At 36.5% G+C, this 22259-nt stretch overlaps 1 protein-coding gene across 2 annotated transcripts in view; it reads right to left on the bottom strand.

The window, feature by feature from the left end:
- Positions 1-22259, bottom strand: part of Fchsd2 (FCH and double SH3 domains 2) — a 184450-nt gene that overhangs the window by 79598 nt on the left and 82593 nt on the right. For both annotated transcript variants that reach the window (XM_021198412.2, XM_021198422.2), the window contains exons 5-8: positions 15399-15543; positions 10199-10332; positions 5014-5068; positions 2873-3001 (exon numbers count right to left, since the gene is read on the bottom strand). In XM_021198412.2, the coding sequence (XP_021054071.1) occupies positions 2873-3001; positions 5014-5068; positions 10199-10332; positions 15399-15543 (463 nt within the window). The remainder of the gene's footprint in view (positions 1-2872; positions 3002-5013; positions 5069-10198; positions 10333-15398; positions 15544-22259) is intronic.

Genomic DNA, 22259 nt, shown 5'->3' with positions numbered 1-22259 from the left:
AAAAAAAAAAAAAAAAAAAAAAAAAAAAAAAAAAATCCGATCCAATTCTTCAGGTCATGAGGAAGAAAATGGGGGTTTTGTTTGCTTTTTATTTTTATTGAGTCAGGGTCTCCCTGTATAGGCCTAGCTCTCCTAGAATTTGTTATATAGATCAGACTGGGATTGGAGACATGCACTACCACACCTGGCAAAATGAATTTATACATAGCATTTAAAAAGAAAAACAACAACAAAAAAAGAATCCCATCTTCATTTGAAGTAATTTGGTGCCTTAATAAACAATCTACTTAATGTTGATAAAATACATATGGAGACTTCAAAGTTAAGCTCAAGGATAACTAATCATCAGATGGTTGATCTAGCCCATTAACTTTCTTCAGTGACAGAACAAAGTTCACTCCCAAATAATGTTTATTAAGATCACATTTTGTTAAGGTCTGGCAGGGTCTTGTACATACTAGGCACATGCTTTACCACTGGGCTAAACCCTTAACCTGGGATTTCATTTTTGTTGCTGCTTAAGCTAATATAATATCAATTTAAAAAATATACACAGAGGGAGATATATTCAGGATGAGCGTAAAATCCCTGATTCAATTAGCTGAAATCCAAAATACTCCAAATTCTGAAGCACTTCTGATACCAAGCATTTTAGATAAAAAAAATTTTCAATTTGTAATTATCCAGTCTGTTCTAACAGTAGATACACATAGGATATGAGTCACTACTTTTAATTACAACCTATACTAAAGACTTATCCTTAACAAACACATTGTCTGAAATTGCAAATAGTATTCTCTAGAGAAACCAAGTTAGAATAGGAATTTACAGTGGCCCTTGTAACACCTAGTGGGGTTAGAAGCACTATGTAACACCTAGTGGGGTCCCAAACAGCGGAAAGTCAGGCTCCAATACATTTGGGGGTTGGGTAAGAAGAACTCTCATCAGGCAGCACTCATTATAACTTGCATTCTGATCACCTGCAGTCACAACAAGATAGTTGGGATGGAAAGAGAATTCTAATCAATAAACAAACAAGAAAAAATTGCAATATGCTATTTTTTAGTTCAGTGACTTCCTCCAACACCTGTTTTCTCCTGAAGCTCCCAGGAAGTGCATTGCCTCTACTTTCAAAGAATGAATTTGTTGTTTATGGACAAAGTTGATCTTATTCCCAGAGGTAGAGGAAAGAAGAAGGTCTGAGCCAACTGCAGTCCCACTCTTAACTTCTGATCTCTTAGCAAACAATTCAACACAGCAGGATTTGTTGCACAGTCATAAGAATCTTTCAACCAAGACCAGATGGTGGTAGTGGTGCATGCCTTTAATTCAAGCACTCACAAGGCAAAAGCAGGAAGATCTCTGAGTAATAGGCCAGCCTGGTCTACAGAGTGAGTTCAGAACAGCCAGGACTACAAGAAAAAACCCTGTCTCAAAACAAATCAAAAACAAAAAACAAACAAACAAAAACAACGTAAGAATTATACATCTGAAAAGGGTATGTTTAAAATACAAAAGAAAAATAATTTAATGTTTGGGTTCCTGAGAAAAGAAAAGAAAAGAAGAAAATGAAATGTAACTCAAAGAGAGCACTAGGTTTAAATGCTTCTCTCCTCTTCTGTTCCTTTTCCTTCACAGCAAAAGTGAAAAATATGGGTAGCACAGCTGGAGAACAACCAAAATGAAGTATGGGGGCACAAGTATAGTCCAATCTAGTTACACTGCACAGGAATACTCAAGAGTAGACACATCTTCAAATTACTACATATTTTCTTTTGTTTGTCCAATAGATAACTCAAATCACATATCAATATATAATTTTAAGATAAAATTATGAAAAATTTAAATCTAAATAAAAAATAATAGAAAACATAGTTGACAGTTAAAATTATGATTAATAAAGAATTATGTTTGCTGGGCATGGTGGTGCATGCCTTTAATCACAACACTTGGGAGGCAGAGGCAGGTAGATCTATGAGTTCAAGGACAGCCTGGTCTACATAGTGAGTTTCAGGTCAGCCTGGGCTATGTAGCAAGACCCTGCCTCAAAAAACAAAACCAATCAAGCAAACAAACAAAAATAAAATTCAGTTTATTTAACAGGTAGACTATAAAATATATCTTCTCATAAAACATTTATTTATAAAGGTATATTTTTATAAAACTTATTTGTTATAAAAATAATTTTCAGAAAATAAGAATATAATCAAACAAAAATATATTTGAACTATCAGCCTTTTTCTGTTGGCTCAGAAGACATTCAAAAGTTCTACATAGCCAGGCATGGTGGTGCACGCATTTGATCCCAGCACTCGGGAGGCAGAGGCAGGAGGACTTCTGAGTTCAAGGCCAGCCTGGACTACAAAGTGAGTTCCAGGACAGTCAGGGCTATACATCTCGAAAAACCAAAAAAAAAAAAAAAAAAAAAAAAAGTTCTACATAGCTTCAATATTTTGACTTCACTGACTCTACTCTCAGGAAATCATTCAAAAGCATTCCCCAACCCAAGAGTTATTACCTCGTATCTTACATACCCATCTTCTATTTTGCAAATCAATAATTGCTAAATATAATCCAATTGTTTACTGTGGTTTGGGTTTAAACATTTTTTTCTTTCTTTCTTTCTGTGGCATTGTGGATCAACCTTAGGCCTCACACACACAATAGGCAATTGCTAAACTTTAATGCCAGTTCTAAATATTTTCTTACACTAAAAATCAGTTCAAGGTTACTAAGTCAATCAAATAATAGCAAGTACATGCCAATAATATACAAAATAACAATACTATAACTCAATTTCTCATGCCTAATATCTAGTTCATAAGCTACATTCTTAATGAAGCAAAATTATCACAAATATTAATGGCATTACCTTCATAATGTTAACTAAATCTGTTTGATAGTAGCGGTCCTGATGTGCATTTGCTGCTGCTAGTGTAAGAAGATAATCATTCCTTGCGTGGGTAGCTTTGGTATTACATTCAGATCGCCGGGCTTTTAACTACAACACAGTAAACAAAAACAAAATATTAGTGCAACTGACATTACACTGCAAAACATGTATGACTACTACTCTTAGGAGGATGGTGGGACATGTTTGTAAACCCAGCACTTGGCAGGCTGAGGCAGGAAGATCTTGAGTCTGAGACTAGACTGAACTACATAAACAAGACCCTGGCAAGAATGAATGGGGTGGGTACTGGTAACTAGTACTGGTAATTAATGATGTCTCACCAAAGGTAAGAACCAAGTAGAAAAAATATGAATATAAAAAGTACTCATTATTACTAAGAAATGAAACATAACTATATATAGATGAATATTTTAAGATAATTTTTGTAATTTAAAAAAATTTTATACATAAGCATGGGATTTATATCATTCCTGCATGCCCCCTCCCTACCATGTCACCTCCCATATTGTAGATACATACATATGCACATGTATGCATATAAGTGTTATATGTATATATATGTGTAAAATACATACACACATATATATCAAACATGTATTTATAACAAAATGAATACATCCAGATTTGCTTGTAAGTTTGTGGGTCCAAGGCTAACTAACCACTTGGGATTGGATAACCTACATGAAAGCTTATCCCTGGAAGAAATGGATTCTCCCTTTCTTAGAAGCACTGAAGACCTTGTCTTAGTTAGGGTTTCTATTCCTGCACAACATCATGACCAAGTAGCAAATTGGGGAGGAAAGGGATTATTCGGCTTACATTTCCATACTGCTGTTGATCACCAAAGGATGCAGGACTGGAACTCAAGCAGGTCAGAAAGCAGGAGCTGATGCAGAAGCCATGGAGGGATGTTCTTTACTGGCTTGCTTCCCCTGGCTTGCTCAGCCTGCTCTCTAATAGAACCAAGACTACCAGCCCAGAGATGGCACCACCCACAAGGGACCTCCCCCCTTGATCACTAATTGAGAAAATGCCTTGCAGCTGGATCTCATGGAGGCATTTCCCCAACTGAAGTTCCTTTCTCTGTGGTAACTCCAGCTGTGTCAAGTTGACACAAAACTAACCAGTACAGACCTGTAGTTCTTTATCTAAGGGTGAGACCAAGTGAAATTTTCCTTGTCTGTGTTGACATGTTGACTGTGCAGTCATTATGTGCTGGTCTTGTTCTGGCATCCATACAGTTGAAAGCTCATGGGTACATAGTCCCAGTCACATCTAAGTAACCCTATATAACAGTTTAAGTATCTTAATTATATTTAACATATTTCTGAAATTTTTATAGAAACTCAAAATATTTTGCTCATTTTATTCAGGTATGAAAATAAAGGATTTGAAATTAAATATATTACCTTCCAAAACATTGGTAAATCTAGAGAGTTAGAAAACAGTTTATTTACATTAAGTTTTTTATAACATTGACTTATTTAATGGAGGGGTTTGAGCACTTGCCATGCATGCTTGTTAGAGGAGAACACACAGGAAGTAGGTTCTTTCTTTCCATTATATAAAGTCTGGGAATTGAACTCAGGTCATCAAGGTTGGCTGAAGGTGCCTTTACCTGCTGAGCCAACTCACTCTCCAAAAACTATTTAAACATTCCTAATGTGCTCAAAATGCCTGCCTTCTGCTGGGGAGCTTCACAGGAAAGACAACTCACCAGCTTGCTTAATAGCTATTCCACAATTTCAAAGACCCATATGAAAATGTTCTGGCCCAAAAGGACTGCTAAGAGTTATGTCTGAGAGAAACAGATTTTGAGCAAGCACTTCCTAAAATCCCTGCACTGTATCTCTGAACTAGGAAATAAAGTCAGGGTATATAAAAGCAGGTAAAGATAAGAAACCTATCCTTAAAGCAGACTTGAAAAGTAAGCTGTGCCCCAAGTGTCACCAGCTATGTGGGAGAAAAGCTCTTGCTTGGGTTATTGACATTAAAGTGGTTTTCCAACATAGCAGTAACCTACCTTTACCCTTGATAGAGTGAGCAGATTATTTTATAAGCCCAGAGGCTTCTTATAGTATACACTGTTCAAAACTCACCTTCACACTTGCTTTCTGTAAACTGATTCTTGATTGAAAAAGACTAAGTTTAGACCTATAATAAAAATAGAAAAGCATATTTAAAAGGATTATAGACTATATAGTGAAATTACCTTATATCATAATTACTTAATTTTAAGTGATCCTTTCAAGACACTGTTCTAAAATTAAGTTAAAACTGGAAAATCAAGAGTGATGCTTATTGTCTTTATCTGTATTTATCAAGCTGGAACACTATCAGAACGCAATCCACAGGCTCTGGAGACCCCAACCCTTGCAATGTTATTCATGTTTGCTGGCCAACCTGTGTTCCCCTCAACTCGTAAAAGTATTCTGAAGTTACTAAGAAGACCTTTGAATTCTGTCCTAAATGATTCTGAGTGTGCTTTTTAGACATTTTCTTTTCTTTCTTTCTTTTTTTTTTTTGGTTTTTCGAGACAGGGTTTCTCTGTATAGCCCTGGCTGTCCTGGAACTCACTTTGTAGACCAGGCTGGTCTCGAACTCCTTTTTAGACATTTTCCATTCAGTATTGGTACATTTAATTTTGTGAAAGGAACCATAATGTAAGCATAAGTAGTAAAAATATGTAAGCATATATATATATATATATATATATATATATATATATATATATATATGAGATAACTGCACAGAGAAACGTCAACAGGCAAATGCTAAGTAAACAAGCAAGATTCTGTGACCAGTGACTTTTCTGCAAGGTTTGTCTTGACTGCAGTGTCATGGTGATTGCCATGAGAGAATTCAACGCATGTGCTGGCAGCTACACCTTAATATTAAGTACAGTCTCAGACCACTAGGGATTAGAAACAAAGCAGTCAGTCTCTGAAGAGTAGCAAAAGCAGACTCTTAGTTCTAACTAGAGAGAAGACAACCAGGGACAAACATGCACTCTCCCTAACTCTTCTTTACTGTTTTAAAAAAGATGGGTATGGTCTTCCTGCAAGTGATTTAAGTTTGTGGCTAGAACACTTGCCTGCTAGTATTAACCTCTAGGTTCAATTAACAACATCAAAACAGACAAACAAACAAACAAAAAAAACTTAAGATATTCCGGACTCTAATGAAATAAGAAAAAAAAGATACTCCAGACTCTATAGTTATTTCCTACCTTGTCATATTTATGTTTCATGGGGGTTTGTTTTTTATTAATCAGATTTCTATTAATTTTGACTCATAAGCAAAATACAAAGAATTTAAGATAAGAAAGTACTTATTTAGCGTAAGAAAAGAGTCTGTTTAGAATATTCTCAGTTGTCTTTATTCTGTAGTCATTATCCAAATAGACTGCAATGCACCTAGACTTTCCAATGCAAGGTTTTAAGTTTCTGGCTTCTGCTTCATTTGCTAATCTGCACATATTCCTTGAATAGTACTGAAGTAATACTAGTGACAAAATAAGACAGTTCATGGCAGGGTACTATTCAGATGGTTCAGAAGGTAGAAATACTTGCTGCCATGTCTGATACTCAATATCTAGGACCCATATAGTGAAAAGAGAGAACAGACTCCTGTGAGTTGTACTCTGACCTTCGCATGCACTGTGTGGCATGCCTGTGTCCAAACACATGTACATACACATGCCTACACACAAGATAATTGAATACATAAGTGTAATTTTTAAAGGCATTGTCTGGGGCTGGGGAGTTGGCATAGTTGGTTAAATGGTTGCCATACAAGTGTGAGGACTTGAGTTCAAATGTCAATCCTGGGGAAGCAGAGACAGGAGCATCTCTGGGGTTTGCTGACCAGCCAGCCTAGTGAAATCAGTGAGCTTCAGGTTCAATGAGAGTCTCTATCTGGAAAATAAGGTAGAGAGCAAGTAAGAAAGACACCTGACACCTACTTCTGGTCTCCAAACAGACATATACACATATGCATGGGCACTTGCATATACATGTATAAATGCATATAAAGAAAAGACACTACCTCTCCTTAAAGATAGGTATTGCAAAAAAGTAAACAGGATTTTTTACAAATTATACACTATACAAAAATTATGCTATTAATACTCTTTACCATCTACTTTTCAAATGTTCACATTCTTTCTGTTTCCAAACTCAACTTCACATAAAATCACATATGTAATTATATCCTTGTAACTGTCATCTGATAAGCAAGTGACCCTCAAAGGAAGACCATCAGTCCTATATTATCATTCAAGATCAAACATTTGACTACCTACCAAACACACCCATGCCACTTTGTCTACTGGCTCTTCAGAATCTATACCTCTAATATGAGTTAGTTTACTGTCTCCTTTAACCGTAATCCTTTCTTCTGTGACCTCTCCCACAGGTCTAGCACCATCAACGAAATCATCTATCAATACTGTAATCCAATCTTCATGCTCCCTTGCCAATATTATATTCTCTGCTTAGAAAAAAAAATCAAACTAAGCTTTAAGACTTTGTTCAAACATCACTGATTCTATAAAGGCTTCTCTTATCATTATGAAAAATTAACCTTCATCTTTTATGTTTCATCAATAGGGTTCTCATATTCCTGTAAATAGTTACTGAGTGATTTAAGACATTTTATTTCATTTGAGTTTACTGTGATTAAACAAACCATTCATACACAAATTCCCTAATTCTAGGCTCTAAATTTGAGTGCACAACCCCTATTTTATTTTACTCATCTCTATACTCACAATGTACAAAATAAAGTACTAACTCAATGAGCACTAAGTGAATGAATGATGAAGTTGGATTACTTTTTAGTTAAATTCATTTCTAGAGAAGTTGTATACTGACCTAAAATGTCTCACTTTGTAGTTGAGCCATATAAAAAGGCAGATCTGGGTGCCAGCTGTCTCCCAGGCTCTACCAGGAAATGACTAGACCTCTTAGGAAGCCAGTCAATGTTTCATTTTCACCCTTTGCATCACGGCTACTGGATGTATTCACATTAGCTCTACAAATCTAGGAATTCTCAGGTCTGGACTCCATGAGAGGTTAAAAATAAGTCTATGAGCCTACTAGACTGAGAAGGTTTTCTCAATTTAAAACTTTCAGGTCAGGGCTAGAGAAGGCTGGACAGTGAAGAGCACTTGTACTTGCAGAGAACCTGGATTCAGTTCCCATCACCCACATGATAGCTGACACCTACCTGTAACTCTTTCAGAGTCTCTCTTATACCCATACCTACACACAAAGTGATAATAATAGTAAATTAAATAAAATCCTTTCAGGTCTTGGTGAGAAGGCAGAATCAGTGAGGTACATGAAATAACCGCATACTCAAAAAATTTAAATGATAGAAAGAAAAATGTAATTAGGGAAACATTAAGTGTTTCTTAATAAGATGTAATGAACATTCATTTACCATCATTTTGATCTAAACTAAATTTTAGGAGTTCACCAATGTTTACAAAATGTTTATGAGGTTGTTTAAATTTCTTGCAGATAAGTACCAGAGTGAAACAATCTCCTGGATATGACAGGTGGGGCAGCTGCACACATGTGTATAATAAAGAAAAGCTGTGGTTGGCTGCGTAAGACCTACATGAAAGCAAGCTTTTTTTCTTTATGAGTGTGACTCCTGGTAGATTGACAATACTCCAGTGAATAGCCCAATACCTATAAATGGACTCAGTGGATTATCAACAACAGCCGAAAGGACATGAAGTTGTGAAGAGATGGGAGGTTGACATGGATGTGGGAAGAGCTAGGAGGAGAGGAGGGAATGAATATAATCAAAATATATTGTAATATGTATAGAATTCTAAAAAAATTAATAAAAATATTATGGTTAAAAGATTCTTGCATATAAAAAATGCTAGATCCCATTCCCTGTGCCAAGCTGTACAGGAAGAGTGTCAGATTCCTAGATTTTGTACAGGCCAGCACAGTGAACCTGAGTCTTTGCTTCCTGCTCACAGAGCTCTTCAGGATTCAGCTCTGTAACACAGGTGGTAGTAGTACTGGTGGGCTTTCTAAGCATTGGAAGGAACATCAAATACTATAAAACTTGTGTTTAGAACAAGGAGTTAAAATCCTTTTCTCTCTCCCACCTTGTAAGACTTTATGCAAATGTTTTAATTCTCCCCACCCAGTAAAATCCCTGCTTACACAAAGGCCCACTGCTTTATCCTAGGTATCTGAAGGTCTAGTAGTCTCTTCTCTTTGGAGCAGGGACTCCTCACCATTTCCTTCATTTCCTGTGCACCAGTTCTTTTCAGACTAACCACCTGAACAAGATCGCAAGGCTGGACCCCAGACACTGGAAAAAGACAGAGCCACCACCTCAGTTAGACTAAAAACCAAATACACTTCTTGTCTCAATGAGGTTGCTCTTCCAAGCACAGATTCTGTCAAGTTGTCATTGGAAAAATCTGTTCCGTGTGATTTATATCTCCTATAACTAACTAATTATAGCGCCTTCTTTTTCTTGTTTGTCAAAATAAAGAACTATAATGCTTATTTCTTTTTTTGGTTTGTTTTTTGTTTTTTGAGACAGGGCTTCAAATTACAGATGGTTATGAGCTACCATGTGGTTGCTGGGAATTGAACTCATGACCTCTGGAAGAGCAATCCAGTGCTCTTAACCCCTGAGCCATCTCTACAGCTCTGCTTATTTCTTAAAATGAAATTAACCAACTGCTAAAGCAAAGATGTAAATATATACACATGTATATATGTATGTATAATAAATATATATTATATATATATATTATATATTTATTATACACACACAAACTAAATTTCATGTAAAAATACCCAGTGCTTCAGAAAAGTTTTTACACGGATCCAGCCCTTGCTTACTTGATGTACCCATGATCCTTCACTGACATGTGAAACTTGTAGAGGTTTTCAACAATTAGAGCCAACATGATCAATATGGGCCTCTTAAGCCCTGATTTTCAGACAACATATCAACTTTAAGCTGTCAGTAAGCTCTCAAGTCTGTAAATCCAATGTTTATCTCTTCTTTCCTTTTCAAAACTCAATTTAATTATCAAATATCCCTACTCTGCCACGTTAAAATAGATAAAACCAGACAAAAGAAGAAAAAATGTGATCAAAAGCACAGAATACATGGCGGTTAAGTGAATGCAGCACAACCTGAGAACGAATTCAGGCCTTCTTTTAAGAGAGAACAAAGCATTAACAAAGATAACATTTATTTACACAGCCATTTTCTTAGAAATGCTAAAATACCTACTTTGCTTCGATGTCAGCTTTCTCTCTTACTGCATGAGCCATCTGTTCAGTTTCAAAGTACTTCTTTTTGCCTTTCACTAAATCTTTCACAGTTTCCTGTAATTCTGTTTGGATCTTTGTCAACTGATCCACACACTGTAAAATACAAAAATGCAATTATTTAAAATTTTAGTTCTTAGGATTATAGAAAATGAGTTCATCCTTAGGTCTGTGCAATATGTCTTCAGGATGGAAAATCGGGAGAAAAATCAGCAGTTTATTGTTCTTCAGTTGCAAATTAAAATCTGGTGAACAGCTGGTACTCCCATCTCAAGCACTGTACTAACAGTGTTACAGTTTGCCCTCCCATCATTTTTGGCAATAACCCCAATGCTGCTGCTGACATTAAGGAAAGGCTGGGAAAAGTAACTATGAAAAGATACATGCTATTGCAAATATCTTGACAATAAAAGCAAAAGAACAAATCAATTTTGTATTTCTTCATACTCTTAACATAAAGTCTGCTTTAAGCATTAAGAAAACTGAAGTTAGGAGTAAGATAATTAGGAAGTCTACTCTGGGAACTGCAGAGATGGCTAAGTGTACAACTCTTGTACAGGACCCTCGCTTTGTTTTCAGCACCTGAACTGCACACTGTGTAACCCACCTATGACTCCAGCTACAGGGAACCCAACACCCTTCAGGCTTCTGCAGGCACTTGCTACACTTATGTGCACACATTGACATACATATACATGGTTGAACAGAAAATATATTTTTAAAAAGTGTAGTCTACTATGAAAAGAACTTGTACCCATTTTTCTATAAATCTGTATAAATATTAAACTTGATTAATTTATAAATTACATCAAGTTAGAATTTAAGGAGTGTATTCACATTCCTGTTTCTGCTATTTACTATCTAACTCTTTTAAATATTTTGGCTGTATTTTCAGCATTTATAAAATACAATATATTCCTATGTATATTGTTATGAAAATCAGTTGAGAATACATTGGATATTGTGGCAGTTTAAAAATTCTAAGATGCTAGGAAATATGAGTCCTAATCGATTCTTTATATATGTCTGAGTGGTGCTAGAGGAGTCCAAACTGAGGGCCTTGTAAACTGTGCATATACTTTACCACTGAGCTACTTTAATAATTATTTCAAGGATGGTAAGTACATCCTACTATAAAAAGAAAGATATGGGTAAATAAAATGAATAGCAAAAATCTTTAGGTTACTATTGTCCTTGTTTTGATTTATAAGCAAATGTCAGCATGTAATAAAAAATAACAGGGCATGGTGTTGCATGCCTTTAATCCCAACACGTAGGAAGCAGAAGCAGGTAGATCTCTGTGAGTTCAAGGTCAGCCTGGTTTACAAAGTCAGTTCCAAGACAGTCAAAGCTACATAGAGAAACCCTGTCTTGAAAAATGAACAAACAAACAAAAAATCAAAAACTAAATCAAAACAAAAACATCTGGGTGGGATATGGTGGCACATGCCTATAATACTAGCAGACAGAAGAAGGGTCAGGAGTTCAAACTAAGCCTCAGATATATACGGAGTTTCCTGTCAGCAGGGACTGTCTCAACAAAACAAAACACCAGCAACAACAATAACACAAAAAGGGTATGGTTTTATTGTCTAGATAGTATCTTTTTTGTTTTTGTTTTTCAAGACAGGGTTTCTCTGTATAGCACTGGCTGTTGTGGAACTCATTCTATAGACTTGGCTGGCCTTAAACTCAAAGATCCACCTGCCTCTGCCTCCTGCCTGGCTATAATTTCTATATATATCTTACTATATATCTATCTATATATTTCTATATGCATATATATTCACAGAAACATAATAATTACAGTATGTCTTATCATTAAAAATTATTTTTTAAATCAGACAAAAGAGAAAAATTTAGTAAGTACATGAACTTAAGTTTTATATATATATATATATATATATATATATATATATATAAAAATATATAAAGTTATATTTTTACTTTATGCATGTCTATATGTATGTGCACCTTATACATACTTGCTGTCTGTGGAGGTCATAAGAGGATATCAGATCTCTAGGAACTGGAAGTTATAGATGGTTGTGAACCACTACATCAGGTTTACACACTGAATCAAACCCAGATCCAAGAGCAACAAGTACTCTTAATCACTGAGCAAACTCTCCAGACCCCAGAATATCAACTTTAAAACACCACAGATAAGCTGGGGCATTTCGCATGCCTGTAGTCTCTACAACTGGAGGCTGAGACAGACAACTGCCACAAAATCAAGGCCAGCTTGGTCAATTGTAAGTTCCAAGCCAGCTAGAGGTATACAGTGAGATTTTTGTCTCAAATCAAAAGGTAAACATAAATTTTAACATTTTGCAGAGACCAGAGGGTCAGAGCAGCCACATGCTCTGAAAGGACAAAGGGTGCAATTCAAGCTTTGTCAGCACAGGAAGCTGGGAAGCATCCACAGGAGTAACTGAAATGACCTACACCTGGAAAAGTCCCAACCCAGACCCCAATGGGACAAGGAACAGAAGTTTGTCTACCTGTCAAACTCCATTCTCTCTGGCAGAGACATTACAGATCCTCCAAAATTTTTATTCATAATAGCCAGTATACAGTAGGTCCAAATTACTGAGCCTGATCCCTGGATTTCACATGATGGAAATCAAGAAAAGATGTCCAGAAATAAAAAGTGGCCAGAATGTTCATATAGTAGAATTATGAGTAATATATTTAATCAAATAAAATTGGATATGGCTCAATGGTAAAAAGATTTCCTAGCACACACAAGTCCCTGTGTTCAATCTGTGGTACTTACACAGGAGTAAGTGAAACAAACCAAGCCTGAAAAAGTCCAATCCAGACCCCAATGGGACAAGGAACAGAATTTTGTCTGCCTGTCAAATTCTATTCTCTTTGGCAGAGACATCCCAGACCCTCCAAAGGTAATTCACAGGACAGGGATTTGTTAATCTCACCAAATATTCCCTGCCCGGGAATGTTGTTTAGATTCAGGTCTCAGACTATTCCAATAATTGAAGAGAAAATAATCAAAAGTAATTATATTCTTTTAAAACATTATACTATTGAGAAAAGATGGAACTTGTCGGTAACTGAGTTAGACTTGGCAAATATACTGGCAACTGGAAATGCAGTATTTCCTGCATGATGGGACATTAGAATAAATTCTCTTCTTCTGCCGTCTAGTCCCCCTTCTACAGAATCACATACTTTCCTTCCCCCAACCCCTAAACACACACAAACACATACACCATACTTTTCTCTAACTAGAATCATTGGCAGTAGTCATATGCTATGTCCACCATGTTTCCTCTAAAACTGATCATCTTTGGCAAAGACAAGCCACAAGTATTCTTATACAAATGTACTTAAGCCAAATGATATTAGATGAGTGTTCTAGAAAAATTAAAACTATACATGGACACATATAAATTTTTAATATTGACTCAGAGCTATTGAAATAATTTTTGGCATACAGAATGAGTTTTTTTTTTTAATTTCTGAAAATCCAAACAAACTTGAAACAAAACACTGTATGATTCTTGAAATGCTATCTCCCTAAGTAATTACTTATTTTTTGAAATAGTAATTTCTAATAAAGAACGTTATCAAGTATTATGGTAACTTAATTTACATAAAAAGGCACACCTTAAACATCTAATTTCCCCCCTAGAATCTATCTAATGCAATTTTATTTCAAGTTAAAAGAAATTAAACTAGCCAGAATGAGAAAATGTGAGAGGCTTTGGTATCTCAGGGAAAATAGACCTAAGTTACTACAGTGTATCAAGAACTTGGGCTTTGTGGGAAGGCAATATGGGCTACATCTCAGTATTTCTAGATGTTAATTACATGACTTCAGGGCTTTTAATCCCATTAATCTTACTTCCTCATTAATAATACAGAGGTTAAATTAATATAACTACCTCAACAGGTGACATTTACAAACCAAAGAGCAACAAAGCACCACTCTGACACATAGTAGTTACATATTAAACATTTCTTTTAACAGCAAACTTTCATAAAAATGGCATTAAACAATGACTTTTTCCTATCAATTTTTAATTGAATCAAAGAAACAAGTTCTTTGAAAAATATTTACTTATGCATATATATTAATCTTTTTTCTGAAACAAAGTATTTTTCATATTTGATAGCTCAGTCTTCAACTGGCTTTGTAATTTAGACAGGCCTCAAATTTGCAATGTTCCTGCTTTGGCCTTCTGAATAGTAGGTATGTATCATGATATCCAGCTACTCTTAAACTAGTCACTGGTCTTTTTTAGAGGCGACATGTGAGATAGAATCTTATGTAGCTCTGGCTGGCCTGGAACTCACTATGTATACCAGGCTGGTCTCAAATTGGTAAAGATCCATGTGCCTATGTATCTCAAATGCTGGGTTTAAAGCTGTGTACCACCATTCTAGATACACTAACTTTCAAAACTTAAAGTTACTAGTATATTAGGCATAATGTGTCAATTTCTTTTGAGTTTCCCAAAATGGCCCAACTTGAAATTAAGACTAATTAAGGAAAACTTTTTCAAGACTTAATGGGATAAAAATGTAAATACTTTAACACACATCAAACCATACTGTAAAACTATTTACTTGAGCTATTTAAGTGTTCTTACTCTATAAGCCTATCTGGCCTAGAACTTGCTACATAGACCAGGTTGGCCTTGAACTCACAAGGATCTGTTCAGTCTCTTTCCACAATGCTGGAATTAAAAGTGTGGACCACCAACCCAGCATAAGTAGTGCCTGGCATAAGTCTTATTCCCAAGAAGTATTTATTGAGCATTCTAAATTTCTACAAATTTAGATTATACTCAACTTTAACAGCTAACAAAAGTATCAGTTAAAAAGCACATGAATCTGGGCAGTAGTGGTGCACACCTTTAGTCCCAGCACACAGTTAGGCAGAGGTAGGTAGACTTCTGTAAATACGAGGCCTTGGTCTACAGAGCAATTTCCAAAACAGCCAGAGCTAAACATAGAAACCCTGTCAAGATAAAATAAAAACAAAAAAGGCACATGTTGAAAAATCCTGGTAAAATGCTACCCAGGAACATTTGTGAATATGTTTAAAAGTCCTAAATTTTAAATGCAATTTAGCATAATCTTACTTATTATAAATACTGATACATATAACAGAAGAAAGAAAATAGAAACAATACCCGTTTTAGTTGCTGTTCTTTTAAGCTTCTTACTGCTCTTGCAGGTTCAGAAATGAAGTTTTTATAGTTTTCACATATATTGATCCGAGACTGGGCTACCTGCATTGTTCCCTCGAGAAAAGATTTCCAAACAGGATACATACTCCTAAATTCAAAGAGGGATAGACAAGTATTAGACAGGGAAGAATAAGGGATTTTAGTTGTAGAAAGGGATTTTAGTTGTCTGTTATTTATAATGAAGTAGAAGGAACAGCAACATTACAGTTTGAGACAAAATGAAACTATAAAATGAGTGAGTGATGTGGACTTTCAATGTTATGAACAAATGATATTCCTTCATTGTGGGTAATTTCCTATTTTACAGATAAGGTGAATAAGGCTCAGACTTAGAGAATAACCAGGTTGTTCAAGAATGTGCCAGCACTGAAATGAGGATGAAGGCTAGACACCTCTAAAGCACATTCTCTTTCAACTACACTGCCTATTCAGTTAGAAAAACTGTACAAACCACAATGTGCCCGAGACACCTATTTTGTCTCAGAAAGAAACCAGTGGCAGTGCTCTGCATCTGTCTCTGCTGTGACATGCCTGGCCAGCATCACGCTGTGCTCTGGAGCTGCTCTGAGCAAATCTCACTCTGCCTGATACTGTGCTGAGAACCTCTTGGTGAAGTCAATTTTTTTGCTTTTTTTAAGCCACCTGTTTCAAACCATCTTTTTTCTCTAATTTAACAAAAGCTTTAGTCAGTTCTAGAATTTCTTCCATTATAAACATATTTTATAACATAAGAATAAATGGCACTTCATTTTTTAAATGACATACACTAAAACTGATAGATTTAATTTTACTTTCTGAATTTACCTCATATCTAAAATAATTTTTCTATGACAATGACAGGATTATACAATATATAAGATATAAACAGATGAAAAGTATTGACACAGAAAAAGAAAAACCCAAGCTTGTTCGAGGTCAGTCTGGTCTAGACAGTAAGTTCCTAGTCAGCCATAGCCACATGAGACACTGTCTCAAAAAGTCAAGTCAATCTAAAACAAACCAAGAACAAACAAAAACCTTGATAAACAATGATCTTCAACCAATGTGTCTTAGGTATTACTCCATATAGTATATTCACCTGGTTTAGATATGAGCATATACTTGCTTGTTTGTAAGATTCACTGTATTGCATAAGCATAAAAATCATGAATGGCGTTAATACAGCAAAACTGGTGTCTTGACAATTGATAGGCCTCATAAACTATCATACAGTCAAACAACAGATATCTTTCCTCAACATTGAGAAAAAAACCTTCAGGTTTCTCTGTAGCTCTGGCTGTCCTGGAACTTGCTCTGGAGACCAGGCTGGCCTTAAATGCAGAAATCCACCAGCTACTGTCTCCCAAGTACTGAAATTAAAGGTGTGCACCACCACCTCCCAACTAAAAACAAGTATTTGTATAAAGCTGGTTAATTATAGAAAAATTAATTTTCCTGCGAAGTGAAAACTCAATGAAAGAAGCAGAATGATGTGCTTCTGGACAACTGTGTTGAAAACAGAATAGTATGTATTGGATTTAAAAAGGAATTCATAAATGAATATATACACATTTCATACAAAATGTACAATAAAGACAGGTCTTCTCACTAAAAAACATGCTTTGAAATGACTAGATTTCTAGTAGTAATCGTACCCTGGGCAAGGAGGTTCTTGCTATGAAAGTCATAGAATTTAGATACCAGGCAGACGCTTGGGCTTAAGTTCTAGATCTGTTTGTTTGTTTGATATTTTGAGACAGGGTTGCATTCTATAACCCCAGCTAGCCCAGAATTCACTATGAAGCTCAACCCAACCTCACATTTGCCAAAGTACTCTGGCCTCAGCCTCTCAGAGTGTTGGGAATTATAAGGATGCACCAACATGCCTAGCTCAAGGAATCTTGTTAGCTTGAACCTAGAAAACATAACAGAATCTGATTACTAATGATCTCCTGCATTCCCCCAATCTGTTGCAAGCCACTATCACTATCACTTTGCCTGGACTAATGTAAGTTTCCTAACTGACCCCTACTTCTACCCTGTTCCAACAATCCAAATGACTACTTCAATCTAAACATCATAAAACTGAGCAAAATTTAATGCTGCCAACCAGTATCAACTTACCTGTTATGATAGTATACAATAGATACATAAGATCTTGGCACTGAGAGACCCGAGTAAAGAATGTAAGAATATTTTGTATGTTATTGGGGGAGAGCAGTTAAATTACAGTCATACAACTGAATATTACTCAGCTGTTAAAAATATCATGAAATTTGCAGGCAAGTGGATGGAGTTAGAAAAAAAAATCCCAAGTAAGGTAACCCAGACCCAGAAAGATAAATATAATATGTATTTGCTTATAGCGGGTGTTAGCCGTTAATTAAATGATAACCAAGCAACAATCTATAGACCCAAAGAGGTTAGGTAGATCCAAAGAGGAAACTAGGAAGGTTTGGGGGTGGTGTGCACAGAGATCTTTCTAGGAGGGTATACTGGCTAGTTTTGTGTGTCAACTTGACACAGGCTGGAGTTATCACAGAGAAAGGAGCTTTAGTTGGGGAAATGCCTCCACGAGATCCAGCTGTAAGGCATTTTCTCAATTAGTAATCAAGGGGGGAGGTCCCCTTGTGGGTGGTGCCAACTCTGGGCTGGTAGTCTTGGGTTCTATAAGAGAGCAGGCTGAGCAAGCCAGGGGAAGCAAGCCAGTAAGTAACATCCCTCCATGACTTCTGCATCAGCTCCTGCTTCCTGACCTGCTTGAGTTCCAGTCCTGACTTCCTTGGTGATGAACAGCAATGTGGAAGTGTAAGCTGAATAAACCCTTTCCTCCCCAACTTGCTTCTTGGTCATGATGTTTGTGCAGGAATAGAAACTCTGACTAAGACAGAGGGGAATACAGAATAAAGTTTAAAAGTAGACTGGAGATGAGTGGGTATGGGAGGGGAGACTAAGGAAGGAGGAGATGGAATGGAGAGAGTACAAGGAGAAAGGGCTGAAACTGGGGGACATTTTGGAGATGGTGTGAAAACCTAGTGCAGTAGAAACTTCCTGGAATCTAGGAAAGTGATGCTAATGAGGTCTCCTAGTAATGGGGAATACAGTTTCAACTGGCCTTCTCTTGTCATCAGGCGAGGCTTCTAGTGATGGAATTATGTTGCATTCAACTGAGTTGTTAGCCAAGGGGGATCCTATGGAAATTCCCAAACAACCCGGGCTGTTGCTAAGACAGAAAGTTGTTTTCCAGAAACTGATAGCAGAGCCCTATTGCTGAGGATAATACCCACACAACTCACTGAAGATGGAAAAGTCAAACTGGAGTAGACATGGAACCTTTACCCCTACATTCTAGTCTCTTTGGTGTGGAAAGGTACTCTGTAGGGTACTGAAAGAGAAACATGGACACCAACCTAGCCACAAAACCTTTGACCTACATCTGTCCTGCCTGCAAAATATGTTAGGGCAATGATAGCACAGAATTTATGGGAGTAGCCAACCAATATCTGATTTGACTTAAGGCCTACTCCACAAGAAGGAACCCATACCCAACACTGGGTAACCAAGAACCAGAGACTAGATGGCCCAGAGACCTCAAGTAAAACCAAGCACTACTGGTCTAAAAATTAATAAATACAATGAATCCTAATGATGTTCTTCTATATTCATAGATCAGTGCCTTCCTTACCCAATCATCACAGAGGCTTTCTCTGGCAACAGATGGGTATAGATGCAGAGACACACAGCCAGACATTATGTGAAGAGAGAGAGAGAAAACCTAAAATGTAGGTCTCTATCAAATCCTTCCCCTCAGAACTCAGAGAATCACTTGGAAGAGGAGGCAGAAAGATTATAAGAGCCAGAGGGGATGGAAGACACCAGAACAAGGTCTTCTGAATCAACTAAGCAAGGCGTATATGAGCTCACAGAAACTAAAGCAGAAAGCACAAGGCCTACATGGGTCTACATCAAGTCCTATGTGTATACATTATAGTTACTAGCTTAGTATTTTTATGGATTCCTGACTGTGAGAACAAGTGAGTCTCTGACTATATTTAGATTTATTTATTTATTATATGTAAGTACACTGTAGCTGTCTTCAGACTTTCCAGAAGAGGGAGTCAGATCTCTCTACGAATGGTTGTGAGCCACCATGTGGTTGCTGGAATTTGAACTCAGGACCTTCGGAAGAGCAGTTGGGTGCTCTTACCCGCTGAGCCATCTCACCAGCCCCATCTCTGACTCTTGTGTCTGCTCTTGGGACTCTTTTCCTGTTGGGTTGCCATGTCCAAGTTTCAATATTAAAGTTTTTGCTTTATCTTATTATATTTTATTTTGTCATGTTTGGCTGTTATCTCTTAGAAGCCTGTTCTTTTCTAATGAGAGACAGAAAGGGACTGGCTCTGGAGGGGAGGAGAGGTGGGGAAGATTTGGGGTAGAATAGAGAAGAGGAAAGTATAATCAGGATATATTATGTGAGAAAAAGAATCTATTTTAAATTTAAAAAATTAACTAATCAATAAAAATAATAAACCAAACCGTTGATCTTCTCTAAGCCTAGAAATATAATCTCTAAGCACATGGTAAATTCAAAAGATTAACTCACAGTAGGGGATAATAAGAGTAGCGAGTGTTGTAACATGTAAATCTTTGTGTATTACTTATTGATCCTAGCAGGAGGAAAGGAGACTATTTTAAGTCAAGGGAGAAGACCAACTTGCAGCCTGGCTGAGCTGTGATAAAAACTTCAGTAAAACTGTAGTGGAGGCTCTCCAGGGTTAGAGAAACAATGACAAAAGGGGAAGCTGATGCAGATGAGAAGACACAGGTAATTTGCAGCTAGGCTTTTTCATGGCTATGAATATCATAAATTAAAATTTAAATTCCTTTTGTTGGCAAGGATGAAAACAAAAGATTTTCAAGCAGCTGTGTAGTGGAAGGTCTATTTTACAAAGACACAAAGACAGTTATGATGAAAGGTAAATGTTTTATTGTACTGTAGCAAATGGATTGTAAAAGGGAGCAATCACAGGCAGAGAGAAGCAGCTACTTAACATTCCAGAAAAGAGAAGATGAAACTAAAGATAGCTGACTTTTTATTTTCTAAACTGAAATATATTTTCTAATAAAGATGTTAGTGACAACTTACAGAAAATATTTACTTATTTAGTTTATGTGGGTGCTTTGTCTGCATGTGTGTAGCACATCAGAAGAGGGCACTGGATTCCATGGGACTTTGGTTACAGATAGCTGTGAGCTGACATGTGGGTGCTGGGAAGTGAACCCAGGACCTCTGGAAGGGCAGCCAGTGCTCTAATCACTGAGCCATCTCTCCAGCCTCTACAGACAATATTTAAAGCCAGGATTCGTGAGGGAAATCTCTAGAAAGCCAAGGAGGGAACTTTGAGGAACACTGATAGTGAAAACCTACCTGCAAAGATTAAACCTTTATCCAGAATTTCCTTCGCATTAATTTAACCCACAGACATAGTCATTCTTTCACAGTATACAAAGATGCATGTATGAGCTCAGGAGACTTATTTACTAAAGCATTATTTACAAGTCATTGATTACCAACATGGAAATGAATGACAAGGCTCATCCTTACTGAGATATTAAAACAGCTATTAAAACGAATGGAAAATCCTGTGAAAGGATGTTTAAAAGAGATTTTTGTGCATGTGTGAAGGCATATGCACATTTTCTGGCAGAAAGATGTCTACAGGAACATATGCATATAATAACTCTAGCCCTGTTAAAAAGAATAAAATGAACAAATCATGAATAAATTGCACAAAAAATGTAAAAGCAGAAATTCCACATGCCTCTTACAGCAATTACTCCAGGCGATAGAATGTGAGAGGACAATAACTCAGAAAAAAAGAAGCTACACTCTATACTGTTTATATTCTTCTATACTATTTACCTAATGATAACCATATATTATTTTCATAAGAATTTTTAAACTAAACCCAACTATCAACTAAAAAAATTAAACAGGAAACTAAAATTACTAAAACCAAATAGGCTTCAAATAAACAAATAAAAATGGGCAATTCTGGGGCTGGTGAGATGGCTCAGTGGGTAAGAGCACTGACTGTTCTACCAAAGGTCCTGAATTCAAATCCCAGCAACCACATGGTGGCTCACAACCACCCATAATGAGAGCTGACACCCTCTTCTGGTGCGTTTAAAGTCAGCTACAGTGTACTTATGTATAATAATAAATAAATCTTTTTTTAAAAATTGGCAATTCCATTTCCAATAACTATCTCTACAAAACACCCAGAACCTAAGGCTAAAAATAGGGGGTGGAAGATTTTAAAGAATAGAGGATCATAAAGTTTCCCATGAGAGTGTGTCTCCCAGGAATTTCAGAAGCTACACCCAGAAAGTCTCCCAACATGACCGCTTAAAGTTGAGTTGAACAAAGACAACACCAAGAGATAAATGGACAGAGAGAAAGTCCACAACACCTCAGCTCTACAAAGAATGTTGTGCAATTAAGGCATGCTGAGAGCAGGAAAAAAAAAAAAATCTTACTTAGGGAAGAGCATATCAACTGATTATCCAATACTAAATGGTCAGTCCTAGAAACATCTATATAAATCAGCTGTGTTCATGTATTTAGGAATATATGTATGCATACACACATACACATATGTAGCAATAATTAATTAAAAAAGAGGCTATCACCAAACGCAGACACTATTGCATATGCCAGCAAGATTTTGCTGAAAGGACCCTGATATAGCTGTCCCCTGTGAGACTTTGCCAGTGCCTGGCAAATACAGAGAAGTGGATGCTCACAGTCATCTATAGGATGGA

The sequence above is a fragment of the Mus pahari genome, chromosome 1, assembly GCF_900095145.1.
Source record: "Mus pahari chromosome 1, PAHARI_EIJ_v1.1, whole genome shotgun sequence".
Lineage (NCBI taxonomy): Eukaryota > Metazoa > Chordata > Mammalia > Rodentia > Muridae > Mus > Mus pahari.
This window is presented reverse-complemented; position numbering and strand designations above follow the sequence as displayed.